The 27,129-nt window shown below is 30.8% G+C and overlaps 3 protein-coding genes and 1 long non-coding RNA gene across 12 annotated transcripts in view; 2 read left to right on the top strand and 2 right to left on the bottom strand.

Annotated features, from left to right (window-relative positions):
• LOC127702123 (kinesin-like protein KIFC3) overlaps positions 1 to 17,419 on the top strand; it is an 81,988-nt gene extending 64,569 nt beyond the window's left edge. For 7 of the 9 annotated variants that reach the window (XM_052206201.1, XM_052206200.1, XM_052206205.1 and 4 more), the window contains one exon: positions 11,383 to 15,375. In XM_052206201.1, the coding sequence (XP_052062161.1) occupies positions 11,383 to 11,592 (210 nt within the window). In that variant the 3' untranslated portion in view covers positions 11,593 to 15,375. Of the gene's footprint in view, positions 1 to 6,216; positions 6,257 to 11,382; positions 15,376 to 16,772 lie in introns of those variants that run through there. The other 2 variants (XR_007982288.1, XM_052206207.1) reach the window with 2 other exon arrangements.
• LOC127702175 (uncharacterized) lies at positions 690 to 4,941 on the top strand. Its single transcript, XM_052206282.1, has 5 exons — positions 690 to 2,095; positions 2,638 to 2,790; positions 3,224 to 3,418; positions 3,835 to 3,956; positions 4,453 to 4,941. Exons 1-5 carry the CDS (start codon positions 1,012 to 1,014, stop codon positions 4,921 to 4,923), a joined length of 2,025 nt encoding a protein of 674 aa, XP_052062242.1. The 5' UTR covers positions 690 to 1,011; the 3' UTR covers positions 4,924 to 4,941.
• Positions 6,263 to 7,471, bottom strand: LOC127702181 (uncharacterized). Its single transcript, XR_007982297.1, has 3 exons — positions 7,356 to 7,471; positions 7,083 to 7,277; positions 6,263 to 6,973 (listed from the first exon to the last, which is right to left on the bottom strand). It is a non-coding gene; the product is annotated as an uncharacterized LOC127702181 (long non-coding RNA).
• A 2,018-nt stretch (positions 17,420 to 19,437) lies between the features above and the next one.
• The window catches only part of LOC127702150 (uncharacterized), a 69,644-nt gene continuing 61,952 nt past the window's right edge, over positions 19,438 to 27,129 (bottom strand). Inside the window, exon 7 of the mRNA XM_052206254.1 lies at positions 19,438 to 24,543. Coding sequence (XP_052062214.1) covers positions 24,236 to 24,543 — 308 coding nt within the window. The 3' untranslated portion in view covers positions 19,438 to 24,235. The remainder of the gene's footprint in view (positions 24,544 to 27,129) is intronic.

The raw sequence follows: 27,129 nt of genomic DNA, 5'->3' as shown, positions 1-27,129 counted from the left end.
GCCCAACTTTGATGACATGAAATATAAAACCAGGCACAGATCCAGGATTTGATGTTGGAAAAGGGGGGGGGGGTTGCACTCATCAGAATAAGGAATTACAGGAATTTATTTTTTTACACAAATTTTGCTGTAATTTTTCATTTTTTTTCTCTCTCTGTATTGGACATGGGTGGATAACTCAGATGTTCACCATCTAAATCTGAACCTGAATAATTAAAAATTCATCTTTTCTGGAATATGCCTAAATATTTTATTGCAAAAAGCTTTATTCTCTAATAATTACAAGCAAAATCATATTCATGTTTTAGCTTAAAGGCTGAATGGTATAAAGCATGCTTTGCTCTCATATAAATGAATTACTGCTAGTTGCATGTATATATGTTTACATGAAATGAGGAGTCCAGGACTGGCAATTATTTTTTCTAAAGAGTATCCATTGAAATTTGGAAGTCTTTTCGTATTAATTGTATGTATTTCTTTCAAAAGATATTTGGGGCATTAAAAAAGTTAGACAATATTCTAAATAAAAATAAATTTACTAGCTACTGATGTTTGAAATCCTAAATTATTTACAACTTCTACTGTGAAAGTCTTATCAAATCATGAAACACCTATTTTTGTATTTTACCAAAATCCTGAAGTACAATGCCAGACAAAATATTATAGATTTTCATAATTGTGACTGCGACTGACAAAAAGGGCCCAGATGCGGCATTTACGATTTCGTATTATGACGTCGTAAAGTTGACGTTGTCAAATCTAAACGAGCACCTGTATTTCGTAATTACCGATTTGCAATTAGGTTTTGAAAAGGGTTGAAAATAGACTGAACTTTTGATACTTATAAAATTGTATAATATTTCTACATCAATTATTAAAAAATATTTATTTTGATTACCTTGAAATGCATAGCATGGAGCGTAAACCAGTCACAAAACTTTTAATTGTCCCCCTTTGTATTTACATTGGATACAAAAGTACAAATGGCGGTCTTAGTATAAAACAGATAAAATGAGCCAGGAAAGTCGATTTTCGGCAAGTCAGAGTAGCATACCGCCTGAGATTTTGCAGAACCAAGATGATGATTTCATAAATGAGTTGAATAGGGTCGACGAATTATATTTTTACGATTACGAATGCCCCGAGTCCGAGATTAATTCTGATGTTGAAAACTTTGAATCTGACAATGACGACGACAATGTCGATCATTTAGTCGAACCTTCAGATGACGATACACGAGAATATATTGCACAGGCCCGTTTCAGAAATGACACTTGCGGGTGCAAAGAATTTTATGGCGAACCTTGTAGCCAAATCATTGAAATGGACGCCGTTATTGAATTCCGAGAGCACTGCAAGGAACTTTCTAAAGATGAACTTGATATGATAATCAAGGCTGAATTGTTTGCACACAGGCGTTCTGGTAGTGTCACTGAAGCCAAGAAACACAAAATTAAAGAAAGGGAACGCCCATACCAGGAGTTTTATTTCAAAGGAAAGCGAGTATGTAGACAGACATTTTGTTTTATCCATGGGGTTGAAAAGAAGAAATTACTTTCTATTGCAAAATCACTAGATGTAGATGGACTATCTCCTAGAACTCATGCTAGCACAGGGAAACTTCCAAAACATGCCCTTACATTTCAGGATTCAGAAAGGATAAAAACATTTCTTATCAAATATGCTACTGATAATGCTTTGCCTCTACCAGGCAGGTTGCCTAATTACAAGAACCATCAAGTTTTGTTGTTACCATCTGACAAAAATTCAGTTGACATTCATGCAGAATATGAAAAACTTGCAATAAATATGAAGTATAGAAGTGTGAGTGTAAGAACATTTCAAAGACAGTGGCATGATTTATGTCCCAATATTGTAGTTACAAAGCCATGTACTGATTTATGTCAAAAGTGTCAGGAATATGCTGGTAAAATATCTAATAGTGGAAATCTGTCTGAAGAGGAAAAACAGTTATTGTTAAATCACTATAATATCCATGTACAACTCGCAAAAGAACAAAGAGACTACTACCGTGAGCAGGTTAAACTTAGCAAACAAAACTACATGGACTTGCCAGATGCACTGAAACAATCAGGTAATATATGTATATATATATAAAGGTTAAATAGTTTATTCCACCAAAGTACATGTATGTCTTCTGTATTAATATTACATATCTCTTTATGTCTCTCCTAAATATCTGTTCATATTCATAAAACATACTTTTGAATATTTTTATTATTATTTATATAATACGTTTCAAGTCCTTACCAAATAGTCAGTGCATGCATTTTGTGTAAGTGGTGAACTTTATTCCATACTTTTGTTCACATGTGACAGTACATTCAGTTGTATATAATTGGTCAACTTTATTCCAGACAACCATTAATCATGTTAATCATGTTAAAAACATACACAAATTCACAATCTTGACACTTCTACTTCTAAACATAGATGTACATATGTACATGTCTCAATATACAATGTTCATGTATCCTTTTTGGACTCAATATTACTTGGATTAGATAAATTAGATTCAATTGTACTACCATGGCTGCAGGAATATTTTTTTTAATATTGAACAGGCTATCCTCAATCTTATGTATTTAGTTGTTAACTCTTACATGTGTTTTACAGGAAATTCTCCACAGTCAGTACAGACCACTCTACACTATTCCTGGGATTATGCCCAACAAGTTCACTTTCCTCACCATGCTCAGCAAGTGGGACCCATTTATTTCAAAACACCAAGAAAATGTAATGTGTTTGGAGTCTGCTCAGAAGGATCTGGTAATTTTTTATTGGTTTTTTATTACATTAAATATATGCTTTTGATAGTTAGAAACAATAACATGAACATGTGATTTATTATAATTTATAGTTTTAAAACAGACTGATGGACATAATCACTGGACATACAAATATATATTTAATGTACATGATCATTGACTTGTAAGGTGCAGTTTTCAAGATCAATAACTCTGATATAAATAACTATACCCTTATGATTCATGTATGTATTGAGTTAAGTTACATACATGTATATGGAAATAGATTTCTTAAACATGATTTATCTTTATTTATTTACCTCTATTGCACACATCATGTACTAGTACATGTTAAATTGTACTTTGTGAATATACTATTGTATTAGATATGTATGCTTTTGGTTTAAATGTTTTCAAAATGGCTAATGGTAAATTTTGTATGTAATGTTTTGTAGGAAAACAAAGTTTCTATTTGATTGATGAAGCTGAAAGTATTGGCAAAGGAGCACACTCTGTTGTTAGTATGGTGCATCACTATTTTAACAAATTTGGTCATGGAGAGACTGATGCTAAAATCCATTTTGACAACTGCACTGGTCAGAACAAGAATAATGTAGTATTATGGTATGCATTATGGAGAGTAATGACGGGTAACTATTATTTGATTATGTTACATTATTTCACAAAGTGTTATATTATATTCAAACTATAACCAAGACAACAATTTATTTATAAAAGTTTAAAATTCTCTTTTTAAATAAACAACACTGATTTTATTCTATCTGTATTTTTAGATTAAGACATACCACATCTTCTTTTTTTATATTAACAATGTATGCAGAATATGTTATAGTGATAGTTCTGTGATTAGAATCAACATTTCATGTTATCAACCTTCAAAAGATTTATTTATTTTTATAAGTACAGATGTATATATTTTGCATACAATATTTATTTCTAGTATGACAACTTTAGTTACTGGTATCTTGTTAACTTTCTCATTTTGGTATTTGCTTTTTTAAAATAAGTATTTTTTGTAATATAATTTTTATTTTTGTTTTGCCAGGATTACACAAAAGCATAGAATACTCAATGATGATTGCAGGACATACCAAGTTTGAGCCTGATTGGCATTTTGGTGTTTGGAAGTTACACTGGAGAAATTCAGCAGCAGAAACATTATCAGAGGTAGATAATGGTAGTTTATATAATAATTAAAACTACAATTTAATATACTAGTACATGTATAAACATTATTACTTGATTTAAGATAGAACTATTAATGTTTTTTTTTCTAAAGTCATTTCAAATAGTCAATATTTCACCTATTCAATATGATCAAAGGGCAATAACTCTTACACATATGAAACCTGGATTAGTTCTTTGGATTAATGACATAACATTAGTTTCTTAAAATGTTTTATCTTGTACACAAATTACAAAATGTACTCATAATTGATTCAAGCATAGACAGCATATCCAGTTTTTACCTGAGTTAGTTTCTAGATTTATAGATTTATCTGACTTGCATATTATTGTCATCTGTTTTTGATGTCTGGCTGTATTTTACTGTAAAGTCACCTTTTCAAATTTTCTTTTTTTAAATCTGTATGTATTTGTAAGTACTCTCAAATCATTTATGAAAAGTCTTGCAGTTGATTTATTGTTCTTTGTTTTATTACAGGTAGCTGAAACTGTGACAAGGTCCAGCAGAAATGGACACAACATACCACAAGTTGTAGGAAATATACAAGATCCTGTAATGTTTTATGAATGGAAGCCTTATTTGCAACAGTACTTTAAAACTTTGAAACATATAACTGACTATCATCATTTTTACATGGATTCACAACACCCAGGAGTAGTAACATGCAGAGAAAATGCATCTTCAGAATCATATACATTCAATTTACTGAAATGCAAAACTAAAACTCCACCAGGAGGTGAGCTTCCTCAACCATCTAACATCAAAATTCTTGAACCTGCCAGGCAGTGGTATTTATATGAGCAGATAAGACAGCACTGCTACTCAGATTCAGCTAAGAACATTACATGTCCGAAACCACTGGTTCCTAAAAAGGAAATAGACTTAACACAACAAGACCAACACAATGCCAAATCCAATGGAGGAAGAAAAAAGGCTCTGCTGAACTAAATAAAATGATAAAATATTTCAGTGAAAATTATTTTAATTTTAACACAATGCTTGTTGTACTATTTAAAAATAAAGAGATGTGTTATGATTACCAATGAGACAAGTTTCCACCTAAGTTCAAATAAAGTGGATGTAAGCAATTATAGGCACATGTATGGCCTTCAACAATGAGAAAACCCATACTGTATAGTCAGTTATGAAACAGTTCAATTGAGAAAAGTAAAGGACTAATTAAAAACAAAACAATTTACCAAAAAAAATATGGCAGACATGAACCAATAACCTGTACATACAAAATTAATGAAGTAAACAAATTAAGCAATTCTATGATTACTAGAAATGACCTATTAATAAAAAGTCAAACTCAAAGTGGATGTTGTGTAAGCTTATATGAGACAATCACCAGAAAAAAATGAACTATTTCAAAATAAAAATGTATTTTGAAATTATTTTACTCTATCAAGGCAACAAATTGTTATTTTAGTAAATAATGGCACAACAAATATCCCATATCGGATGGTGAGGATTGGGGTTTACAGAATAGAGAAAAATGAGCAAAAAGAAAATAAAAGTACCAAAAAGATAAAGAATAGAAAATACAATGTACTGGGTGAAAAGTATTAACAAAATTGAAATGGACCCACCATCCAGACCCTCATAGCCTATATATTTATCTATTATAAAAAGAAACCATTTGTTTCTTCTTTTATATACATGTACTTTGAAATTTAAAGTTCATCACACAATCTGAAAAAAATTAAAAAAATTAAAAAAATTAAAAAAAATTGGTTGCCATGGTCATGATGGTAACCGATTTAACAGTTCAAAATATATATCAGTTAGAATAAATCATACTTTTTCAAATTATTTGACAAACATTAAACATAAACTTAAGGTGTCTAATTATAAAATGAACAATTTTGGAAGTATACACATTTACAAGAAAAAGTCTTGAGTTTTTCGAATGATATCTTCAATTTGTCAATTTATTTCCAAGATACATGTAAGTTACGAATCATGAAATGTTTATTTTCTCAGAAACTACTTGTGCTATCCCCTTGAAATTTTTACAGAATGTTATTTATGACAATTAGGCTCCAAAAATGCAAAAAAATCAAAATATGTATTTTTCTCATCTGGACCCATTTTCTCAGTCATGGTCACAATTTACTTTGGTGATCAAATTAATTCCAGACCCGTCAGCCAATTAGAATTAGTGCCAATGATTTTAGTACTTTCACAGGTATTTGATACTAATATTATTTAACAAGTTGTGGTGTAATTTAATTTCAGACAGTAAAATCTCGGACATATCGTCCCAGTCCATAGACAGGTGAATGACAACATTGTGATTTTGTCTGCATGCTTTAGTTTTAATCAATCCTAGTTTATATGTAGCTTAGATTAACCCTTTTTCATATTTGAATATTGATACCTCTTAGATTATCTATACATATTTGTCATCATTTAGTTTGCTTTATTTTATAAACAAATGTATTTTTCTCAAAATCGTTTTCATCCAATGGTAAATTATACTGAATATTCTTGTTTGTATCAATTCTTAAAACCTAAAAACTCTGTCTGAAGAAAGCAGTATCAAATAGGAAGTATATAAGCAGGATCCTAAAGAGATGTCCATGTCAAAAGTATCAATTAGAAAGTATGTTTTATTTCCTTGCATGTTCCAATCTCAGCTGACTCCATTCATGAAATGACAATGATTAATTTTTTTATAAGTTATTTTTAATAATTTTACTTTAGGCAGATGTATATTAATTGAGTTTAGAACTGGTGTTGATTTGCCCTCATGGTTTTGTCAATTAAATATAGGGACCATCCTACATAGCTACTACACCTGCATCAATATAGGGACCATCCTACATAGCTACTACACCTGCATCAATATAGGGACCATCCTACATAGCTACTACACCTGCATCAATATAGGGACCATCCTACATAGCTACTACACCTGCATCAATATAGGGACCATCCTACATAGCTACTACACCTGCATCAATATAGGGACCATCCTACATAGCTACTACACCTGCATTAATATAGGGACCATCCTACATAGCTACTACACCTGCATCAATATAGGGACCATCCTACATAGCTACTACACCTGCATCAATATAGGGACCTAGCTACTACACCTGCATCAATATAGGGACCATCCTACATAGCTACTACACCTGCATCAATATAGGGACCATCCTACATAGCTACTACACCTGCATCAATATAGGGACCATCCTACATAGCTACTACACCTGCATCAATATAGGGACCATCCTACATAGCTACTACACCTGCATCAATATAGGGACCATCCTACATAGCTACTACACCTGCATTAATATAGGGACCATCCTACATAGCTACTACACCTACATCAATATAGGGACCATCCTACATAGCTACTACACCTGCATCAATATAGGGACCATCCTACATAGCTACTACACCTGCATCAATATAGGGACCATCCTACATAGCTACTACACCTGCATCAATATAGGGACCATCCTACATAGCTACTACACCTGCATTAATATAGGGACCATCCTTCATAGCTACTACACCTGCATCAATTGTTTTGAATTGTACCCTAAGTTTAATTTCTTTCATTCGTTCATTCTTTATTTATTCTTTTGTTCATTCTTTTGGTGTTTTTTTTTAATTTCTATAGTGTTAGCTGCTGTTTCATACCCAATAAAACTTTGAGAGGTTTAGTTCATGTGTTCATCAAAACCTAATGCAATTGTATATGTTTTTCAGTTTCATGATAATTTTTCTTCAATAAGTGTAAGATCAGATATTTATTTCACTTTATTTTTTACCCATTCCTTAAAGGATTTTTCATTTTAAAAACAATTCCTTTATTTTGATGTTATACTTTGTAAAAACGAAATTATTTAACATATTATACTGCTGAAGGCATATTGATTTTAACAGAGAGAACCGTAAATAGTGGGAAGTTATGAATATATCATTTGTAGAATTGTTATATGCAAATGTATACAGATAGGGTTTGGCTTGCATGCTGAATTAAAGATGACGGTTTTTTAATGGGTGTTCTGTATATTTCATGATATACCAAAAACTAAATCATACTTTTACAAAAAATCTTTGGACTCTTTTTTTAATTCAGTAATGAAGATAGTTGATATACGTATACAACATTTTAAAGAACATTTCACTCTTAACAACAACCATAAAAATCCTATCTCTCGTATCAAACATAAACTAAAAGAACTTGCCAAGGTATTTGTTTTTGTTCTGGCTGATAAAGCTGCTAATAATATCATTATAGTTTGACGTAAATTTTACATTGAGGTTCTGCAAAAGGAAATCACGAATTCACCAACATTCCAACTGACTTCATTTTCAGAAAACGATATCTGTAACAAACATAAACTATTAGCTACTTCTTTACAAGCAGAACCAAATACAATGAAAGTCCCAACAATGTACTGGCTTCCGAAGCTACACAAATCACCTTACAAATATAGATTTATTTCGTCTTCAAGTCATTGTTCCACTACTAAATTGTCTATTCTACTTACTAGTACACTTGGTACAATCAAAAACCTGATAATAAATTTTTCAAATAAGGCCTTTGAAAATAGTGGAATTAACTACTTTTGGAGTGTCTAAAACTCGTTGGAAGTACTTGATAAATTGCATGCATATATTGGTGATTTTGAATCTGTTCAAAGTTTTGATTTTTCTACCCTATATACCACTTTGCCTCATATTCTTATTAAGAAAAAATTCACACACCTAATTGAATGGGCGTTTAAAAAGTCGGAATGCGAATACATATGTTCAAACTCTTTTAGGTCATTTTTTAGTAGCAACAAACAAAAGAGCTATGTCAATTGGACATGCTTTGGTACTATATCTGCCCTTGAATTTTTACTTGATAACATTTTTGTTCGCTTTGGAGATTCAGTATATCGTCAAGTTATCGGAAATCCAATGGGGACTAACTGTGCACCACTTATTGCAGACCTGTTTTTGTATTGTTATGAGTTACAATTTATGACTAAAATCAGCAAAGACCCATCGAAACAACATCTGATACAAAAATTTAACAATACTTTTAGATATTTGGATGATATATTGGCTCTCAATAATACAACTTCAGTATGTATACTAAAGAAATTTATCCTGTTGAACTTACTTTAAATAAAGCTAATACTAACAATGACCACTGTCCTTTCCTCGATCTTGATATCTATATCAACGGGAAGCTTAATACAAAAATTTATGATAAAAGAGATGATTTTTCATTTCCTATCTTTAATTATCCATTTTTAGATGGTGACGTTCCCTTGTCACCATCTTATGGTGTTTATATATCTCAACTTGTACGATTCGCTCGTGTATGTAACAACGTATTAGATTTTAGCGAGAGAAATTTATATATTACTGAAAAATTATTACACCAGGGTTTCCGATATCATAAACTAGTCAAAACATTTACTAAATTTTATCATCGGTATAAGGACATCATTCGTAAATATAACTCAACATGCAGACATCTTATACGTTCGGGTATTTCACATCCAATCTTTTATGGTAATATTCTTTACAAAGCACAAAAATGTCAGTATTCACCTCAAAAGCTAACAAAACCTTTAAACAGACTTATTAAGAAAGGATATAGTTACGATACTGTTGTCAGGTCATTAAAGATTGCATATTTTGGCTTTAATATTGATTCACTTATAGGGTCTTTGCATTGGAATTAAACATATTTATTCTAAAACCAGTTGTTGGAATGACACAGGTTATGTTCTTCTCATATATTTTATGACGGTATAATACTAAACCCCTAACAGGAGGGATTGTGCCTGATATTCATATGATGAAGACATAATCTTTCAATCAGTTTAATTGAGGTCTGGAGCTGGCATGTCAGTAACTGCTAGTAGTCTGTTGTTATTTATGTATTATTGTCATTTTGTTTATTTTCTTTTGTTTCCTATTCTGACATCGGACTCGGACTTCTCTTAAACTGAGTTTTACTGTGCGTACTGTTGTACGTTTGTTTTTTCTACATTGGCTAGATGTATAGGGGGAGGGTTGAGATCTCAAAAAACATGTTTAACCCCTCCGCATTTTTGCGCCTGTCCCAAGTCAGGAGCTTCTGGCCTTTGTTAGTCTTGTATCATTTTTAATTTTAGTTTCTTGTGTATAATTTGGAGTTTAGTATGACGTCCATTATCACTGAACTAGTATACATATTTGTTTAGGGGCCAGCTGAAGGACGCCTCCGGGTGCGGGAGTTTCTCGCTGCATTGAAGACCTATTGGTGGCCTTTGGCTGTTGTCTGCTCTATGGTCGGGTTGTTGTCTCTTTGACACATTCCCCATTTCCATTCTCAATTTTATTTTTCATGAAACCAAACTTCATTCAAAATAGTGCCAACTCTTCTCAGTCATGATTTTTTATTCAGTTATCAAGACACCATCATTTTAGATGATTAGTTCTTTAGAGTCCTACCAAGGATACAAGAATCTAGATTCATGTTGCACTTGCAGTAACAGTTATGCAACATGGACAAGATTTGTCTTTTTTTTTAAATTGTGATAGATCATCAGTTAGGATTCCCCTGTTAGTTATAGTAGAAGTTTGCTGTATAAATGAATTCTTTCTCAAATGAACAGAATTTGTGATTTCAATACCATGAAGCTAGTGTCACAGGGTAACAGTTTGAATGAACCAAAGATAGCTTTTCCATCAATGTTAATTTATATACACAGAGTAGAAAAAATATAAAAATGTTAAGTGGGCTTGTTCAAACCATATTCAGGGTGAGAACATATTTTTGTGATGGAACAAGAACCTTGCTTTAGTTTGACTTTATATACATGGTGAACCCAATATTTAACATCCTAGCTCACAAGGTAACAACCCCAAGAAGAATGTTGCCCTACTCAAACACATTTTTCCGCCTCAATTTTGATCAGTCTACTCTTGTCTCCAAATTGCGGCATGCTTTGTGGATGAGTAGCAGTTACCAGTTATTAAGTCCCATACCCTCTAACACTCAAGACAAGAACACAGTCATGCAACAACCTAGGCAGAAGGTAGTTTAAAGTCTTGACATTGTTTAAAACAGCTCTAGATAAAACTGTAAAAGATTTGACAACTTCAGCAAGCATGCAGCATTTATATGTCGGTGCTAAGATTGGTTAGCCTTGTGTCAGAGTAGGATGATATGTCTTCAAGCAGACTTAACTTGAGAGCTAACATATTCAAAATCCAACTCCTTCTATTGGTTTCCCAAGTACAAAGTAGGATTAATATTAATATTTCATTAATATGTTATTGTTTGAATATTCAAATCATGTAATATTTGCCACAGTATATTAAATAGTAATCAATAAATCAAAGATATATATAACTACCAAATAAATTCTTATGTTATTATTTTTTTTATAGATGGATACGGGAACCAGTACACCCAGTAAACCATCAACTCCATTGAAACAGAACATTGGCGGTTCATCCTATACACCCATAAAACAGACCAGCGGTACGCCAACACTTCGAAATTATACTGGTACCCCTATAGGAAGTACCACACCTAACCAGCCAACACCAAATAAAGGGGGTACACCAGTTGCCTCTAAATATCCTAGAAGAAAGTGATCAATTTATAGAAACATAATCTGCAATGAAAAGATAATCTCAGTTAAATTCCGAGGTGGAAATTAAGCTACTAATATTGTGTTCAATTTAGATGTATACATTTGTTTTGTTTTCATTTTTTATATAATGTTATTTTTTATCTCATAAGCTTGGTTTAAATATGACAAATTTTATATGACAGTTAAATCATTCCCTTAAGGTGGTACATAACACTATAGGGAGATAACTCTGTAAAAATCAGCTGAACGTTTTAATCACATTCTATTGTTAAGGAAATATTAAGCTTCTCAATGATCAAAATTAGTGTTTGTCAAACTGCTATATATCCAATGAAATTTTTCCGATAAAATGTTTGGTTCAAGTTTTTTGAATTTTTTATATTTTTGTCAAAGGGTCGAAGTAAATATTTTGTCAAAATTTTATGAAAATTAAACGAACCAAATTAATTTTAGTCAAGGTGTTTGGTACCACCTTAAGATGTTCACATGTTTCATATATGATACTTATATAGTGTATAGTAGGTAAAGTTATGTGAAAGAAAGTACGTATAAAGTTGACAATGATTTAGATAATGAAATCCTGATTTTAAGAGGAAAATTTGCCATTTTTCCCATAATTCAATATCATTTCATATTTTACACTATCACATAATTCCTTCAGAAGTTTTAAGTTTTGTAATTGCCTTATTTTCTTTATTTTCATGTTAACAAAAATATGTTGAGTATAGATATGTACAAAAAGATATGTATATATTGAAGTAGAAAGTAATCATGTGCTTAGTGCTTTATGAATATGTGCCTTGTATTGAAAAAATAGTGATATGACAAATGTATAAAGATTTTAATTACGAAATGACTTTGTTAAGAATAATGTGATGTCTTTGACATTGTAATGAATCTTGTGGTGTGTATAGAGTTAGAATTTAGGGGCCTTTGTTTTCCGTTGCGTGGACCTTACATTTATCATTTAAAAGTTCACACATATTTTACTTGCCAACTTTAAAAAATTAAGGAGGGAAATTCACAAATTCTTTTTCCCCCGCTGGTCTTGAGTGTAAAATAAATGTCTTTTTAAAAATTTATTATTTCAAAGTAATGTAATGGTTTTAAGTTGTAGATAACGTTTACGGTTTTCAATTATATTTGAAACTTTGTGTATAGCTATGTTGCTTGTTGCAAATATTTGCCATAAAACCCTAGTCGGAGAAAATGGGTCTAGTCAACATCAAGAATTGTTATGTATGATGTAGTTACAGGTAGAACTTAGATAACATTTTAGATTAGTATTGGTTGAAGTTGTTTTTTGCATACTTTTTTATTGGTTTTATTTTTATGCCCCCGCCGTAGCGGAGGGGGCATTAAGTTTTACCCTTGTCCGTCTGTACGTACGTCCGTCCGTACGTCCCGAAATTGGTTTCCGTTCTCTAACTTCAGTTTGCCTCAACCAAATGTTATGAAACTTATACACAATGCTTATTACCACAAAACACAGATCAAGTTTGAATTTTGGTGGCGTCACTTTAACCGATCTAGAGTTATGCCCCTTTATAAAAGGAAATATTGCAAAATTTTTAGTTTCCGTTCTCTAACTTAAGTTTGCCTCAACCAAATGTTATGAAACTTATACACAATGCTTATTACCACAAAACACAGATCAAGTTTGAATTTTGGTGGTGTCACTTTAACCGATCTAGAGTTATGCCCCTTTATAAAAGGAAAAATTGCAAAATTTTTATTTTCTTCTAAATATCAAGTTTATATAATATATTTTTAAAATTGGAGTTATCTTCCTTTGACCATGATTATAGTTGAATCAACTACAATCATTGCTTTATACAATGCAATGTTTAATTTTGACTTCCACTGATAAAACACAGATCAAGTTGAATTTGGGTAGTGTCACTTTAATCATTATTGAGTTATGCCCCTTTATAAATAGAAAGATTGCAAAATTTTTTAGTTTCCATTCTGTAACTGAAGTTTTCCCCAGCCAAACATTATGAAACCTATACACAATATTCATTACCACAAAACTCAGTAAGGATCAAGTACAATTTTTTTGTTTCAGTTCTCTAACTTGAGTTTGCCTCAACCAAATGTTATGAAACTTATACACAATGCTCATTACTACATAATACAGATTAAGTACGAAATTAGGTGGCAACACTTTTACCATTCTAGAGTTATGTCCCTTTATAAACATAAAAATTGCTGAATTTTTTAGTTTGTCTCAACCAAATGTTGTAAAACTTATACACAACCGTTCTAGAGTTATGAGTGTTTACAAATAGAAAAATTGCTGAAATTTTAGTTTCTGTTCTCTACTTAAGTTAGCCTCAACCAAATATTATGAGACTTACACACAATGCTTATTACCACAAAACTCAGATCAAGTTCAAATTTGGGTAGCGTCACTTTTACCGTTCTTCAGTTATGTCCCTTTATAACTATATGATATGCAAGCGGGGGCATCATCTGTGTCCACATGTGGACACTATCCACATTTATTGTTTAATATGTCAAGTTAGACACCTACAGGTTAACTTAAAAGAACATGACCCTTAATTTGTTATTTTTTACTTTTTTGAATGTCAGCAATGGAATTAGATTTTTTTTAAATGATGTTACTTGTAAGGGAAAGAAGAACATTCCTGCATTTAACTCTTTAAAAACCAGCTGAACGATTTAATCACATACTATTAGTAAAGAGAAATCAAGCTTCTCAATGATCAAAATTAGTGTTTGTCAAACTGCTATATATATCCAATAAAATTATTCCTGTAATTTGTGTGATTCAAATTTCTTGAAATTTTTTGAATTTTTGTCAACAGGTTAAAAATAAATATTTTGTCAAAACTATATGAAAATTAAACGAGCCAAATTTATTTTAGTCAGATAGATGGGTACCCCGTAAAAACAAATTATTGTAATTCTTTCTTTTCTCTTTTTTCTAAATCAAGAATAACTTGACCTTTATAACAATGTTCTCAACCAACTGACTTTCTCTCACTTGACCATTAAAAAATATGTAAATTGGTTTCCAAATGCAAAGGATTTCCTTAACTAGTTAAATTTCTTTTTTTTTCATGATTATTTTGTGTGTGTCGATTTGATTACAAAAGAACATTTAAAAATAAAGCAATGCTGTACTATAGAGAACTCTCATCAACTTTAACTTTCCTTGTTTTCAATTAAAAACATTTAAATGAACAGAAAGATAACTCTTGAAATAAAAAATAATTCATAAATTAAGAATTTACCTACAAAATGATCCATAATCATATAATAATATGTGGATAGTCATTTTAGTTGTATATCACTGGAACATTTATTTCAATATGTCATCCCATAAATCAGTTGAAAATGAAGTATATTCAATGAACTATGAAATCCATAGAAATGATGATCTTTTTATAACATAGAATTTAATTGCTTTAAATGTTGATCTTTTGTTTGAAGTCTGAATGTTAAGTAGCCACTCACTCAGTCTTTGCTCTATATCTGTAGGGTAAGACATGGATGATTTCTGTGACCAACTTTCAGCTCTGATCAGACTCAATGTTACTGTGCATAAGCAAATAATGTTAATAATGTATATTTTTTGGGATAGTACAATATATTGGTGATAAACAATGTATGTTAAATTAAATTATCAACTTATGATAAATTTTGCATGAATTCTTAAAAAAAAATTCAAGATATTAATGGCAAATTTCCTGCTATGTCAGAAATTGATGCTAGCCCACGATGCATTATTACTCCAATAAACATACAAAAAATGTTATATTCCATTTTGATTTATTACTGAACAGTGAACCCATTTCCCCAACTAGATTGTTATGTTTTGAGTAGTCTATACTTTTGTGATATGAATGAAATCGGTGTTGAATTTCAGAATTGTGATTATTGTTACTCATGGTACAGTGAACATGTATTGAAAAAAACTTGTTTAGGAATTGATCAGAGATCTTTCAGTCCACTTGTTTAAGTTTTTTTTTATTTTATAAAGACTGAATTTTATAAAATAGTAACATAAATAACAATTCATTTGCATTATATCGACTAAAATATGAAGTTTGAATCATATTTTCAATTTTGCAAGATTAAGAATGAAATATTAAAAGATTTTATATGGCTTTGGCTCTTTTAAAATAATGAAGAAATATAATGTTGGTTTTTTATGCCCCCGCCGTAGCGGAGGGGGCATTAAGTTTTACCCTTGTCCGTCTGTACGTACGTACGTACGTACGTACGTCCCGAAATTGGTTTCCGTTCTCTAACTTGAGTTTGCCTCAACCAAATGTTATGAAACTTATACACAATGCTTATTACCACAAAACACAGATCAAGTTTGAATTTTGGTGGCGTCACTTTAACCGATCTAGAGTTATGCCCCTTTATAAAAGGAAATATTGCAAAATTTTTAGTTTCCGTTCTCTAAATTAAGTTTGCCTCAACCAAATGTTATGAAACTTATACACAATGCTTATTACCACAAAACACAGATCAAGTTTGAATTTTGGTGGTGTCACTTTAACCGATCTAGAGTTATGCCCCTTTATAAAAGGAAAAATTGCAAAATTTTTATTTTCTTCTAAATATCAAGTTTATATAATATATTTTTAAAATTGGAGTTATCTTCCTTTGACCATGATTATAGTTGAATCAACTACAATCAATGCTTTATACAATGCAATGTTTAATTTTGACTACCACTGATAAAACACAGATCAAGTTGAATTTGGGTAGTGTCACTTTAACCATTATTGAGTTATGCCCCTTTATAAATAGAAAGATTGCAAAATTTTTTAGTTTCCATTCTGTAACTGAAGTTTTCCCCAGCCAAACATTATGAAACCTATACACAATATTCATTACCACAAAACTCAGTAAGGATCAAGTACAATTTTTTTGTTTCAGTTCTCTAACTTGAGTTTGCCTCAACCAAATGTTATGAAACTTATACACAATGCTTATTACTACATAATACAGATTAAGTACGAAATTAGGTGGCAACACTTTTACCATTCTAGAGTTATGTCCCTTTATAAACATAAAAATTGCTGAATTTTTTAGTTTGTCTCAACCAAATGTTGTAAAACTTATACACAACCGTTCTAGAGTTATGCGTGTTTACAAATAGAAAAATTGCTGAATTTTTAGTTTCTGTTCTCTACTTAGGTTAGCCTCAACCAAATGTTATGAGACTTACACACAATGCTTATTACCACAAAACTCAGATCAAGTTCAAATTTGGGTAGCGTCACTTTTACCGTTCTTCAGTTATGTCCCTTTATAACTATATGATATGCAAGCGGGGGCATCATCTGTGTCCACATGTGGACACTATCCACATTTATTTTTTACTTTTTCTCTAAAATGTTTAAAGAACCAAAAAGTGAAATTCGCTGCAGCTGATATTTACAAATTCTTACTTTTGATATCTGTAGTTACTTTAAAATTATGTGTTATCAGAGATTTTATGAAAATGAATGAAAATTGTCAATTTTTTGGACATATATATTGTTTAAATTCTTCAAGATTTGAATTCTGCATTTCTAATACCAGTCAAATAAATTTCTTCATTCATATGTGATACTTGTATCAAGTGCTTGTTTATTCTGTCAAAAAAAATAATTGTTTTTCAAAATTGATTTGAAGAAAAAACCGAATCTGGTACACACATGCTGCAGTTTTTCTTTATTTATCTTAATTGATACTTTAAACCTTGAACTGTTGCCGATACAAATTGGGACAACCACTATTTAAAAGAAGTGCAATTGTTGATACTGCTGATTTTGTATTTAAAAATAAAAGAATGTTTGGTATATGTTTGTGAATGTTTTTTTGCGTTCAGACAGGAAAAAAAGAGGAATAAAGCAATAAAAAGTATAGGTATTAATGCAGAAAACACATAATTAACAGTGCCTGGTGATGATTCATAGCCTGACAAGTTTTTGGTCCTTCACGGACCTTCTTCAGAGGCAGAATGATTGATTGATAGTGGCACTCTATTTATATAGTGTCTGCGATTTGTCTGTTACCGTTATCTGAATTGGTTAATTATCCGTTATTCGTAACTGGATAATTATCCTTTATTCATCGCCAAATAAATTTTATACATTCAGTTAAATATCCAGTGGAATTTCCATCAGTTACGGTAAACTTCTTTCAGCTGATTGTGTATGTTACGGTAAACATTTAACCTACTTATATAGGTTAAGGTAAACATCTATAAACCAGCAGTTGGGCTCCTATCGGGATTTCATTTAAATTATACATGGTAGTCATGCAAGTTTTGATGTTTTGGCTTATGATTTGCCGATATATCAAGTATTTTAAATGAAGAATTATTTTAGCCTTCAAATTTATTCAATTGATTTTAAAAATATTGGTAAACTTTAAGCCTGATGATATAGGATAAATTAAGTAAACATCTAACCAACATTTGGGCTTCTAGTGTGACTTCATTTAAATTATCGTACATGGTAGTCAATGTCATGCTGTAATGATGTTTGGCTTATGATTTGCTGAAATATCAAGTCTTTTACATGTAAGCATTATGTTAACCTTCAGTCCTCCCTTTAATGTTAAGGCTAAGTGTCAACGCAAATTTGTGCATATTATTCAAGTGTTATGAGTTCAGAATTCAGGTATAAGTCATGTTCACACAAGTTGTAAGTTTGGGATCCAGGTATTTAGACATCTTGTTCAGGTCATCTCTTGGTTTACAATTAGAAACAGGTCAGGCTATGAATCATCACCAGGCGCTGTTCATTATGCGTTTTCTGCATTCATACCTATACTTTTATTTGACATGAATTTATTTGCTAATACACAAAATTAATATGGCTTCAACTAACGAAAGCTCCCTTGGAGCTGTTGTGTTTATAGACATCTAAGTCAGTATTTTTTCTATATTACTCGGGGAATGAAACAATAATACTGTGTCAATACGCAGGTAATAAATACAACAGCATACATCCTTGTTATTAAACAAGTTATGGCAATAGGGTTCAATACATCAATCTATTATCATAACCAGTATTCTTATTTAAACTTTTTCTCACTACCAATGCATGGCAATGCTTTGTGAGGGTAGACATACAAAATAAAATATTTTGATTGAAAAATTGGATGTAGACGACACATCTTCCATGAAAGCCTGATGGATGACTGTGGCAAATTAAATGCATATTCAAGATGAGAACATGTTAGTGCAATATGAATATGAACCCTGCAGTGTACTAGACTGACACACTGAACCAGATTCTTAAAGTGCTAGTTCACAAGGTAACAGTCCCCAGGAAGACATGTCACCCTACTAGAGACACATTATTCCAACTCCAAACGATACACCTGTGATAAGATTTATTCCATAGCTGTAGTTCATGTGGGGGTTATTTTTGCTTATTTGGCAATCCCGTGTAAATGGATTGTAGAAAGCAACAATATAGGTATGTTGTCTGTTCTATGGTCGGGTTGTTGTCTCTTTGACACATTCCCCATTTCCATTCTCAATTTTAGTAATTATGGATTGATGTGGAATTAAACCTTAGCATTGAAATCCCTAAAATATACATGTTTACAGTATGTAAGACGATTTATAATTATTTCTTGCAAAATATCAAACAAGTTTTGAAAGGTTAGCAGGAGGTAAAGTTTTAAATTGTAATACAAAAGTATTCACAGAAAACGCAAAATCCAGTTAATAATAACTGTTCTTGGTAAATGTGGGATGGATATTTTTTGATTGCCATTTATTACATGTCAAACCTAATCACTGATCCCTGTAAAATTGTTCAATCAGACATGTATCTTATGGCATTACTACAAATACAATACAGGTGTTTTATAATTTTATTTTACCAGTCAAAACAATAAATTGCTGATGTTACATAAATATTTAACAACGCACATTCAATCTGATGATAATAGAAATAATCAATATTATCTATACAAAACTTCTAGTTGAGTATATGTGAACATGATTTGTCATAAAATATAGTAAACAGCCCCAACATAATGAAATTAGCCACTGAGATGATCGCATTTATTCTCTTCAATTAAGTATGACATTTTCAATCATCATTTAGTTGTAACAGACCATTTATTTGCACAACAGACCCTTATTCAAATATGCAAGCATCAATATGAGTCGACTGATGAGCGACAGTTTTTATCATGAAAAATAGCATTTATTTCTCCCTGAAGTGCAAATGGATACAAAAATTTTCAGAATCTAATGCATTCTGGGTAAAAATTTTAAAAGACTACACCAAAATGTTGTGTGAATTAAAAGTGTCCCTAACAACAGAAATTCAACCAATAAGGTATTGATATTTTCATTTTGGGGTGCAAATAATGAAATTACTCATAGTTCTCTAGAACACCTACCGGTAATTGAAAGTAAATTGAGTGACAGATTTTGTAATGAACAGTATATGAGTCAGAGTCGTGTGAATGTGTCTATTTTACAACCCAATGCAAATAATTGAAACTGAACAATCATTACACAATCTTAATAATGCTATCATGATTATAGGGGAAAAGGGGGAGGGGTGTTATATTGCACATTTAACTTAACTTTATAATGAGAATGATAACATATACATACATACACTCCTAGCATGCAATGTTCAGTTATACAAATAAAAAAATATCGGCAATAAAATTATCAAAATGCATGTTTAAAGCTATAATTCAGTCAAACTACAGATTACTTAGTAAAACAGATCTACTAAGCATTCCAATATTACTGTGCAAGTACTTTGTTTATGGTTTGTAAAAAAACAATGGTTTTTGATATATGGTTTAACAGCAAAATATTAATTTTAGATTGGTCCAGCCTTTGAATAACCCTAAAATCCATACAAAATAAGAACTTTAACACTTTACAAAATAAGAACTTTAACACTTAGAGGTTTGTGTGTCCAATCCTTTGGGGTATGCAGATAGGCAAAAAACCTTATAACAATATATTCATACAGCATGGTATATTGGTGAATTAAAAATAAAATAAAAACTTCTCAAATTTGTAGCCTTTTACAAAGTGTTTGGTCTTTTAAAAACTTTGAACGAACTTGTAAGTAAAGAAGACCAGGGTTAACAAAAAAAAAATGTTTTTTTTATTCATTTGTAATCTGGTAATATGGAAAACAAACTACTAGTATAACTTTTTTTTGGGTAAAAAAAGTGAATGATATGATTATTTTATGTTTTCCATGGACATTGTAGCACCTGGCTAATATAAATGAATGGATTTCAGTTATGTGACAATAATTCTTAACAATGATTTCCATCATTTCTAATCATGATAATCATCTTAGAGAATCTAAGTAAATATTTTCACCAAAAAAAATTTGAAAGCCGAGGTTTTGCCTATAGGAGCTGAGCATGTGAATTTACAAGGAGGCATAACAATAACAATAAATAGAACTGGCTGTGCGTTAATAAATGACAATAAAACTTTATAAACTGGATCCATCCAAAGCCCTTTTTGTTTTTTTATCTATCTTTATAAAGAATATTGAAAACCTCAAATTAGAAAGCCAAGGATGTATAAAAAGTTAATAAGCCACATTTTAAACAAAAGAACCTTTAAAAAATAGTAGATCTAGTCACCTTATCAGGCATCCAATTAAAATTACTAAAAAAAATTCAAACCACAGCCATTTTCTCTATTTTTGCAATAAACAGAAAAAAAAATTGTATACATAACATTTTCATTATTTTTAGTTCAGTAGTGACAATTTTTAGTTTCAGTAGTGACAATTATTTTTAATGCCATTTGATTGTATATGAATTGAGTATGAGGCAATGCTAGAAAATTTCAATAAATTCAACAAATTTTAACCTTATTAATACAAATCTAGCAAAAATTCTAATTACTCACAACCCAAGCAAATGCAAATATTAAAATTGGAATTGAATCCAACAAAAAATAATTCTGTGCTACTTATAATCCAAGCGGACGGACAGACACACATATATATATTACACTGTCTATTTTATGCATTGTATCCTTTTTAACTTTAATTTCTTCCATGGAGAAAAAAAATGGGTAAAAAAGAAATAGATCAGCAATTATGTTAAATTGCTTCACATGGTAAAGTATGTTCACATGAAGCTTTATTCCAAATTTCAGAAAGCCTTGATCTGTAATTTCTTAAAAAAGATGTGAAGAAAATCTAATACATGACCATTATGTGTAAGAATATAAAAATATTTGGTAATCAGGGAGATGTTGAGGGATGAATCTGAAAATGCACCATACAGTATAGCATGCTCCCATGAAGCTTGATATACCCATTTTAGGAATCTCTGATTTGTAGTTCCTGAGAAAAGTGTCTCAAAAAACTTCATGCGACTGGCAGACGCAAACCAGTATACCTCTACCTTTTATTCTTTATATGATACAACCACTATAAAATAAAGCATTTGTTTGATGATTTTTGAATTATGATTTCAATACCAAGATTAACTTGAAATGCAAATTTTATTGATTCCATGAACCAATGTTCTGCTGACTTTACACTTAAATAAGGACAGATCCATATAGCCAGGACAAAATGACAATATCATTTTAATTTACATAGTTGAGGTAGATTGTTTAATGTCGGTGGGATAACATAATCGTCAAGCTAAATATACATGTCTTTGGCAAGATAAGCAATTTAAAAGCCATGATTATTCATTCAAATAGCTATGCTAATACAAATATTCCTAATCCAAATAATGCAGTTGTTATATTTCATTCACGATGAGAAGTTCATCATTAGCTGGAGAGAATTGGAGACGATGAGATCTTAAATTATTTCAGTTATGCTAGTCTTTGAATACTATGGATATTTAATGGCACTGTTTCTATATTAAATTCTTACCAATCATAAAATATATATTGAAATTTCATGAATTCTCCTAACAATCTGTAAAATATTACGAATAACTATCAAAGTATGATGATTGAAAAGATTACTTTATAAAATAAATGACTATATTGTATTAATATTTTCACAAAATAAATGTACCCTGAAAAATGCAAACTATATCAATAGTTAATATTGATATTTAAATTTGAGTTACCTACCTGTATCACAGGAGATTTGGTTGATGTAATACATGTTTAATAATTATTTGTCTGATATTTCAAGTACTTCTTCAAAGGTATATTCCATAAGAATTAAACTAAAATCAAATTCAATTTTACCTTGAAACAGATACTGCTATTAAACTTATAAATTGTCATGATGTTTTAGTCAAAGCGAAAAATGCAACAAAAAGAGAATTTCATTAATAAACAATCATACTTTGACATTCTCTAGCATGTTTTTTATTACAACATGCACTTGAATTGCATTAATTCATGATCACAATCATGTCATTGATCAGCGATTCAGAATAATAAATGCAAGCGATAAATTTTTGAATTAACAGTATTAGGCTACAAGTTACAACATTAATGTTTTTCATCAGTATTTTATGAGACGTAATAATAACAACAAAACTAGTCCTAGTGTAATAATAATAACACATAAAATATTGTAAAACAATAAAATAAAACATGATTGTCTGCACCATCAACAAAATATAACAATAACTAAAATACTCAAGGTAAAAGTTATAATAAAATACCACCAAGGGAATTGTCATAATACAATGCCACCAAGGGAATTGTCATAATACAATGCCACCAAGGGAATTGTCATAATACAATGCCACCAAGGGAATTGTCATAATACAATGACACCAAGGGAATTGTCCACTTGTGTAATACAACCCATTAAATACAATTACCTGGATACATGTTAAAATCAAGGTTGGTCAAAATTTACTTCATGTGTGTACAAAACTAACTAAGGAACAGGGGCTCTTTTCACAAAAAATCTTACTACAAAAATTGATCTTAAGTTATACTGAAATGTTCATGACTTAAAGTATTTTTCTCGTTAAGATTTTTTGTGAAATTGATTGCAGAGTTTAACCAAAATGTTTAAAATTCTTGTTGTCAAAAACTACAAAGACTGTAATATAGTATTTGGAGGCCAAAATGTATCATGAATTATTTTGGATTATCTCCCTTTGGCTATTCAGTTCTGATCACTTTTCTCACAAACCAGTTAAAATTTGATAAAGGATTCAAACTACTTAAGTTCATAAAACATATCATTATAAAAATGTAATAAATAACAGTTTTCAAAATATTCACAACCAGTATGATCTATATAAAAGCATGTTTCATCAAATTAAAATCTCTCACATTTGTTTGTAATTAAATTAAAAAAATCCCTGCTTTTCTTTTTTCCTTATATTTGTTGAAAAAATAAAGATAAGAACAAATTAGAAGCAAAAGAAAAGTGTTTTATTAGGTTGTAAATTATGTAATTCAGTCATTTTTGCTGAACATTATCATTAGCACCATATCGAGCAGATAAAACCAAGCACTCCCAATCCACCTTATGAGCAGACAGAAAACTTAAGTTAGATCTAATTGTTTTAAATTTGTCCTTGGATTCTATACAAATGTATTAACATGGTTTCACAAGGAGCCATATTACATATCTTCCTTTTTTCGCCCTTTCTTTTGAAAAGTTTAAAAATGTGAGAGACCCAGTTGAATAAAACAAACTTCGTAGAAATGAAGGCTACAGATTAACAGGTAACGTCACTTTGTCTGTTCCTTGACTGTATGTCACTGATGTACTATTGTTAGATTTATTTGATTTCCCCGATCGGGAACTTGTCGGTGTGTATGACCGATGATAAGATGTTGGCTGTGAATGAGTCTGAGAATTTGATGAATAAACACTTGGAGCATTAATATATCCTTCCCTCATGTAAGGTGTGTACATTGACGTATGATTGTTCGTTGGATATACCGGCTGCATCGGGAAATATCCTTGATGAGAATGTTGGTACTGCTGGGGATGATGGTGTATAGGATATTGGTGACCTAAAATATAAAAGACTAAATAAATTATTGACACAGAGATATGTCTCTTCAGTATGCAATTTTGATAGGCAAATACAAATGTTGAAATTAAAATGGCAATACATGTAAATTATGCAAATCACAAACTTTAACATGTTAACTATGCAACAGTTCCAAAGTCAAAGAACAATGACTGATGAGGAGGGGTCATATAATCTCCATGGATAGATTTTCTAATGCTAATACAACTGCATACCAAATATCATTGAATTATCATTAGTGGTTCCCTTTAAACTGACCTAATCACAAACTTTATCATTTAAACTAAGCAAATGTTTCGAAGTCAATAAATGGACCATGAATTCTTCAAGGCAATACAAAAATTGAACAGATTTTATTACTACAGGAACTGTTTTTACTTCTGTATGTTAATGAGCATAAAAATATTATGGTTATCATTTTTTTCCAGATTCCAATTATATTTTTCAATATTAAGCTTCAATTTAATGTATAGCTACAGATTTATTATCAATTAAAAAGTCTGAAGACTGTTAAACAAGTAATATTTATTTTACTGCCCTTGTAGATGTAATTATTCTTATTGATATCTTGAAATCTGTTCTTAATAAAAGTTGTACATTTAAGTATTTGAAATGTTTCCACTTAATTTAATATTCTTCAATTTACTGTATTCTTAACCTTTTTATTAGTTCAAAAATTCAGATATTCGTATATATTATGTTAAAAAATATTGCCTTTAAAATTTGTAATTGGTTACTTTCTTTATTTTAAAATAATAATAACATATACATGTATAAAATTTTATATAATTCTGGCTTTAACCCTTCATACAAAATGTACTTTGGTCAATGCTTTTACATGCCAATAAAACACATTTATGATGCATTCAATTCTTTATAAATAAAAAAAGTATCTAATTACGTATTCTCAATATTATGTAATGAATATATAAGTAGCACTCGAGTGTATTTAAATACAAATATAGTCTACTGTACCCTGGTCTACTTCACTCTGCAGATGCATTATAACAAAGTTATTAGCTTATTAAATTCACAATTTATGAATATGCTATTTTTCTTCAGAAAATATGAATAAATAGAGATGTGAAATATTTATCAATGCAATGTCTCATGAGATGAACAATCATACATGGTTTTGTTGATTCCTGGATTAGGCAGATATTTTCATGGCACTCCAATCATATTTTTATAAAGTATTACATAATTTCTGTGTATTGCCATTCTTTACAATATTACACAACCTTCAGCATGTCTGAATCCTGTCATTATAAGGTTGTCTATATCAATGTTCTATTGCAATGCATGCTGGGCGGCATGATCTTTAATTTTGAAAATCTGCAGAACCCTGTGTTTAGCCTTTACCTGCTACTGTCAGTGTTATGTTAACTTCCTAAAACAAACTGATGTTCATGTACTTTATTTGATATACCTACCTTGGTTTGGTGTAAGTGTACCAATAGTTAACCTTACCTTGGTTTGGTGTAAGTGTACCAATAGTACCAATAGTTAACCTTACCTTGGTTTGGTGTAAGTGTACCAATAGTTAACTTAACCTTGGTTTGGTGTAAGTGTACCAATAATTAACCTTACCTTGGTTTGGTATAGGTGTACCAATAGTTAACCTTACCTTGGTTTGGTATAGGTGTACCAATAATTAACCTTACCTTGGTTTGGTGTAAGTGTACCAATAATTAACCTTACCTTGGTTTGGTGTAAGTGTACCAATAGTTAACTTAACCTTGGTTTGGTGTAAGTGTACCAATAGTACAAATAGTTAACCTTACCTTGGTTTGGTGTAAGTGTACCAATAGTACCAATAGTTAACCTTACCTTGGTTTGGTGTAAGTGTACCAATAGTACAAATAGTTAACCTTACCTTGGTTTGGTATAGGTGTACCAATAGTTAACCTTACCTTGGTTTGGTGTAAGTGTACCAATAATTAACTTAACCTTGGTTTGGTATAGGTGTACCAATAGTTAACCTTACCTTGGTTTGGTGTAAGTGTACCAATAGTACAAATAGTTAACCTTACCTTGGTTTGGTGTAAGTGTACCAATAGTACAAACAGTTAACCTTACCTTGGTTTGGTATAGGTGTACCAATAGTTAACCTTACCTTGGTTTGGTGTAAGTGTACCAATAATTAACTTAACCTTGGTTTGGTATAGGTGTACCAATAGTTAACCTTACCTTGGTTTGGTGTAAGTGTACCAATAATTAACTTAACCTTGGTTTGGTATAGGTGTACCAATAGTTAACCTTACCTTGGTTTGGTGTAAGTGTACCAATAGTACCAATAGTTAACCTTACCTTGGTTTGGTGTAAGTGTACCAATAGTTAACCTTACCTTGGTTTGGTGTAAGTGTACCAATAATTAACTTAACCTTGGTTTGGTATAGGTGTACCAATAGTTAACCTTACCTTGGTTTGGTATAAGTGTACCAATAATTAACTTAACCTTGGTTTGGTATAGGTGTACCAATAGTTAACCTTACCTTGGTTTGGTGTAAGTGTACCAATAATTAACTTAACCTTGGTTTGGTATAGGTGTACCAATAGTTAACCT

This window comes from Mytilus californianus, unplaced genomic scaffold (genome assembly GCF_021869535.1).
Source record: "Mytilus californianus isolate M0D057914Y unplaced genomic scaffold, xbMytCali1.0.p SCAF_5, whole genome shotgun sequence".
Lineage (NCBI taxonomy): Eukaryota > Metazoa > Mollusca > Bivalvia > Mytilida > Mytilidae > Mytilus > Mytilus californianus.
This window is presented reverse-complemented; position numbering and strand designations above follow the sequence as displayed.

What these genes read in the sequence shown, in the direction of transcription:
- LOC127702175 (XM_052206282.1), top strand. Translation starts at nt 1,012, where the DNA reads ATGAGCCAGGAAAGTCGATTTTCGGCAAGTCAGAGTAGCATACCGCCT. An exon ending in AGATGCACTGAAACAATCAG is followed by an intron (nt 2,096 to 2,637) that starts GTAATATATGTA and finishes TGTGTTTTACAG; the next exon opens with GAAATTCTCCACAGTCAGTA. An exon ending in CAGCAGAAACATTATCAGAG is followed by an intron (nt 3,957 to 4,452) that starts GTAGATAATGGT and finishes GTTTTATTACAG; the next exon opens with GTAGCTGAAACTGTGACAAG.